The 5,316-nt window shown below is 57.6% G+C and overlaps 1 protein-coding gene across 1 annotated transcript in view; it reads right to left on the bottom strand.

The window, feature by feature from the left end:
* Positions 1-93: 93 nt before the first annotated feature.
* Positions 94-5,316, bottom strand: part of STAB1 (stabilin 1) — a gene marked incomplete at both ends in the record, with an annotated part of 26,792 nt that continues 21,569 nt past the window's right edge. The window contains 11 exons of the mRNA XM_010289249.1: positions 94-240; positions 482-601; positions 720-872; positions 1,303-1,422; positions 1,651-1,757; positions 1,993-2,158; positions 2,505-2,638; positions 3,109-3,253; positions 3,947-4,140; positions 4,349-4,456; positions 4,862-4,966. Of these exons, the coding sequence (XP_010287551.1) occupies positions 94-240; positions 482-601; positions 720-872; positions 1,303-1,422; positions 1,651-1,757; positions 1,993-2,158; positions 2,505-2,638; positions 3,109-3,253; positions 3,947-4,140; positions 4,349-4,456; positions 4,862-4,966 (1,499 nt within the window). The remainder of the gene's footprint in view (positions 241-481; positions 602-719; positions 873-1,302; positions 1,423-1,650; positions 1,758-1,992; positions 2,159-2,504; positions 2,639-3,108; positions 3,254-3,946; positions 4,141-4,348; positions 4,457-4,861; positions 4,967-5,316) is intronic.

Raw genomic sequence — 5,316 nt, 5'->3', positions numbered from 1 at the left:
CAGTGCCCTTCAGGGCACGCGACAGGTGAGCCGCGCTCCCCCAGACTCCATCCCCCTGCCCCACTGCCGAGCCCGCAGGCTGCACGCACTTACCTGAAAATACCCGAACTGCTCCTCCTGCCGCCGCCTCTTCACGCAGTAATAGGCGACGCCGCCACCGGCAGCCAGGGCCAGCGCAAAGCAGAGCGCTGACAGCGTCCCTGTGGCCACGGAGCCCGACGCCTGCGCCACACCGTTCACCTGCGTGGAAAAACGACGTCCCAGTTACGGCTCTGCCCTGGCAGAGCGATGGGATCTCCTGCACAGCTGCCCACTGCGGCACCGCAGCATGACTGTGGGCAGCCTGGCCAAAATGAGCCATGCCAGGAGGGCGGAGAGGATGAGGACAGTCCTTGGGATGACTCGGTCGTCTCGTTCCCATTCCCAGGGACGTCAGCTGTTTCAGCACCTTCCTTCCCCAGTCATGCCCTCAGACACTCACCTGACCGAGATGCACGATGGGCGGTGGGATCCTCAGTGGCTCTGCGATCACGTGAATGATGCCGTTGTAAGCTATGATGTCCCACTCCACAATCATCGTGTCATTGATCCCCTTGGCATCCTACAGCACAGGGCAGAGATGATGTCACCCAACCACAAAGCCTCCCCGTTGTTCCCTGTCTCAAAAGAGACGTGGTGAAAACTGGTGGGTTTTTGACCTCTTCAGAAGTTAAACTTACTGTGTGCTCTGTGCTGTTGCCCACTGGGAGGTCTGACACATGGAGATCATATCCTGACTGAGAGGGGATGATGGTGCCCGTCGTGAGGTTGAAGCTGAACAGTACAACATTGCTGGATGACACGTGGAGCTTCAGTTCTTCTCCTGTCAGCGTCTGAAAAAGCAACAGAGCGCAGGGATGAGAAACAGCTGAGCTGGCTCCCACCCCTTCCCTCCTGCTGTGTGCAGCCCTGACCCGGCCTAAGCCCAGGCACTCTCCATGGCCACAAGACAGCTCAAACCATGGGGAACACAGCACAAAGCTAATACACAGAGAAGGGCGGGGACTGCCATGCTTAGAAATAGTCAAAGCTCAAGTGGAGAAGGCTCTGAGCAATCTGACCTGAACAGCTCTTTTGAGGGAGGGGGCTGCACTAGAGACCTCCCGCCAGCAGTCCCTTCTGACCTAAATTCCTCCTCCTTCCCCAGACTCTATTTCTCATCACCATCATGCCAGCTTTGGCAGACTCCTGCTCTCCTCTGGGGCTCTGATTGATAGTTCGTTTCATGCACCCTCAAGTGGCTGCTCATCCCTGCTTGCTTACTTCATTGTCTGCGAAGCCAGAATTCAGAGGGACAAAGAGAGTTTTCGGAGCGGAGTCATCAGACAAAGAGATGAAAAAGTCCAGTCCTTCTTCTGTGTCATTGGCAAAATCGAGCAACATCTAGAAAAGACGGCAGATCTTCCCCATGAGCATGCTGCAGAGAACTCAAGGCTGTTCCCTTCCTGAGCCCAGGAAACATGCCCCAGCTCCAGAAAGAAAATACCTCTGTGTTTGTACTCTGCGCCCCACAGGCAGACCAAACCACCACGTCTCCCTGTGGAGAAGGGCCTTCCCTCCGCCGTGTTGCCGGCTGCTGGCATACCAAAGAACTGGGAGAGTATTGCTTACGGAATAGAAGGTGGAGAAGCGAGCGTGGTCCGCGAGCACGTCGGGGAGTTTGCCACTGCACCAATATCCATCTCCCACGAACCCATCACGGCAAGTGCAAGTCAGATCTGCAAAGGAAAGCCCAGATGTGACCTGACTCGCCAATGGTGGCTACACTGACCACCTCTCCCTTGACTCCTGGATGCCCCTCAGCATGTTCCCTCCCGACAAGGGCCAGGGGAAAGGGGGCTGCACCTGCGTGCCCCACGCCTCATGCTCCGAGGGCAGTTCTCTGCCTGCTGCCCTGACATGCCCCTTGTGCCCGACAGGACTGTCCCCAGGAAATGTGCTCATGCCACTCACCCTTCTCCCGGTAGCAGAACGCATCCCAGGTCTCACTCAGGTTGCTTCGGGAGCCGTAGTCCACGATGCCCACTCGGTTAGCCCCACAGCTGGGGTTGGGGTAGGCTGTGGGGTATCCGGCTGTGCCATTGTCCAGCCAACCCACCAAGCACAGATGGAATCCCATCTAGCAGAGGAACATGATTGATTAGATTAAAAAGAATATCCCTGGCCCAGGTTTTCTGCCCTGACGCACGCTCCCATCGTGCAGCCTTATCTGACATTCCTCCACCACCTAATGGATTGGGCACTGCCAGAGGTCTCATCCCAGTGCGACTGGCAAGACCCACCAGCCGTCCTTGGTTTCATGGATGTAGATGGAGCAAACAGGGCCTGGCTGACGGGATGAGAGGTCACCCACCCACTCGTCATGGGCTCGCTAACGCTGCGCCGGGCCCGGGGAGAAGCACTTCACGTCCCCACCCGAGGTGACGCAGCCAGCCCCTGCCCAACCTCTGCATCCCTGCCCTGACCTGCTGTGCTGCCGAGAGCTGCCGGAAAGTGGCCAAGGAAGCACCTTCTGCGGCACAGGCCTTCTGAGCCTGCTCGTAAGTGAAGTCGTACTTTTTTCGGGGTGACTGCAGATGAAATACGCCCATAGTCTTATCTGCAAAATACCAAGGCCAGGGAGCATCAGTACAGTACAGAGAGCGAGCAGTCTCCCTGGGGCAGTCAGGTGGGTCCCCTGTGTGCACTGCCAGTGGAGGTGCTCTGTGCTGCACGGGAGGGGTGGGATGTGGGCAGTGCTCAAGTGAGGCTGAGGTGGGATGCAGCATGGCTTCCTCTAAGCTTCTCGCCTTCCATGAGGGGGTCAGTGCTTACTGGTAGTGTAATCCCGCTCAGGCCATCTCACGCATCACACAGGAGCAGACAAGGATGGCTTGTCCTCCCCCATATGATGTGTAGGGCAAAGAGGAATGTGAAAAACAGACCAAGCTACAGAGACAAGTCCCCGGTCCCGTGGCCATCCCACCCTCCAGCTGTCCTGAGGGGTGCCCCAGCCAGAAGGTGAGGATGAGGGAGTGGGACCTCTCTGCAGAACGTCATCCCTGGCACTGCGGGGTTGAGCACCCTCACCATGAAAATGAAGGTCAGTGCAAATGGCCTCCCGATGGCACTGCCCGTTGTCTTCCAGGCACCGGTCCATGGGGTGCACGACCTCTTCCAGGCACTGGATCCCGTCACCAACGTAGCCCCGCTTGCACTCGCAGCGCCGCTCGTTCTGCAGCACAAAGGAAGGATGGCATTTGTGTGACTGCAAATATGCAGATGCCAACTGGGGATCCTTGTATCCCTGTGAAGATGGGGATGAGCCTTCAGAATGCCTCCACAGCCCACCGTGACTACGACAGAGCTACAAAAGGCCACATGGCCTCTGTCCTGCCCCCACATCCAACTGCACACAAACCAAAAACGTCACATTGAATCCTTGTCACGTGCTGTTTGAAGGACAGATGAGCTTCCAGGTACATGGCTCATCATTCTCGCACTGCATCACGTTCCCAGTCCCATCTTCCGGCCTGCAGTGAGCAGCTCTGGTTCGTCCACACAAAGAGCTGGCACTGTCCTCAAAGGACCATCTTGGAGCCCCAAGAACAGTCCAGCAATGCCAAGACTGACAAAGCTTATGCCCCTTGGACAGAGGAATGGGGGAAAATGGCCTCAGCGTAACATCAGCAGGACCGTCACCACAGCCAGGCAGCAGACCGAGCACACGGCTCCTGCCTGGCAGTAAGGACCTGCAGGATGACTGCACTAGCTGAGGGGACTGGAGAGGAGGGGCAGGCCAGAGGCCCGCAGTAACAGGGGACACTGGCACTTTGTTGTCCTCCAGCAGCCTGAAGCATCCCACAGCAGTCACCTGCGCTGTGCTCCCAGGCATGCAGGTCTCCCTGGACCTACGGTACATACTCACCGGCCCGGTGCTGATGCAGTTGGCGTGCTGGCTGCAGTCCCCGTTCCTACCGTCCGCACATCTGTCTATGGGGTCGCAGACGTAGCCGTCACCTCCGTACCCGGGAGCACAGGCACAAGACACGTTCACGCCGACCTGCGTGCAGTGCGCGTGCCTGGCACACCCCCCGTTGTCCTGGCTGCACATGTCGATCACTGCAGCGATAGAAGCGTTAGGTTAACTAAAACAACTTGCTAGGTATCCTGGTGGTCTGTCTGTCTGTCTGTGCTGCCCATCATCCCACAGATATGGCCATCCTCCATGGACCTGTTCAGGAGATGGTCACCTGTTGTCTTGCAGTGTTGTCCGCTTTCCCCTTCGCTCACCACCCCTCTGTCCTAGCCCCTCATGGCTCCCCCCTACCTGAGCACGTTCTCCCATCTCCTTCGTAGTGTAGGTCGCATTCGCAGAGGTTGCCGGAGCGGCAGACAGCCTGGGGGTGGCACGGTGGGGAGCAGGTGGGTGTCATGACTGAAACCACAACACACACAGGTCAGAATGATCTAAGGGCTGCAACATGGGCACGGCTGCCATCGCCAGCTTCTGCCCCAGGCCCATGCTCCCCGCTTTTTCCACTGTGCTTTTCTGCAGATGCCTCACCCACACCCAGAGGACTGGTACTCCTTCAGATAAGCCTCAGGCCTTCAGCTCACCCTCAAGCTCCTCCTGGAGCACCTCTGAGCTGAGGAACTTGTTGAGGATCAAGTGCAACTTTCCTCCTCCTCCTCCTCACCACCCTCACCCTTGTGAAATTCAATGGCATGGGCCAGATCTCAGGATGAGCCCCGCAACTGAGAGCTCCTTTTTGGAGATACTTCCAAGCGGTTGCTTGACCAGTGCAGAGAACAGCAGGTGGTGGGGCTCGGCGCGCCTCACCTAGTCTGATTTCGCAGCGGTCCCCGGTCCAGCCCTCGGCACAGAAGCAGAAGCCATCGCCATGCAGTCCTCCGTTGCACACACCGTTCTCAGTACAGTTACACTCTGTGAAGAACAGGTAAAATAGTGTCACGGCATTTGCCTTGGTGGCAGTGAAAGGCCATGAGACAGCCACGTGGCAGAAACGTGGCTTGTGTGAGCAGCACATGAAGGCAGGCACGGCAGTAGGCACACATCCCTTCCTGTCCCTGACAGACCTGCCCCCCTCCCCAGGAACACACTCCCTTCACGGAGGAAGGGGAAGCCTCTCTGCACCCACAAACCCCCGTCATTCTCCTCCCCTGGGCTTTTCTAGACGTGTTTTTTTCTCCGAGTCCCTGCAACCATACAGCCATCAAAAACATTCCTGGAGACCCCATAAAGCCCAGCTTGGGACAGGGGAACGGGGAACTCCC

Source organism: Phaethon lepturus, unplaced genomic scaffold (assembly GCF_000687285.1).
Source record: "Phaethon lepturus isolate BGI_N335 unplaced genomic scaffold, ASM68728v1 scaffold39736, whole genome shotgun sequence".
Taxonomy (NCBI): domain Eukaryota; kingdom Metazoa; phylum Chordata; class Aves; order Phaethontiformes; family Phaethontidae; genus Phaethon; species Phaethon lepturus.
The sequence above is the reverse complement of the archived record's forward strand: the minus strand, read 5'-3'. Positions and strand labels throughout refer to the sequence as shown.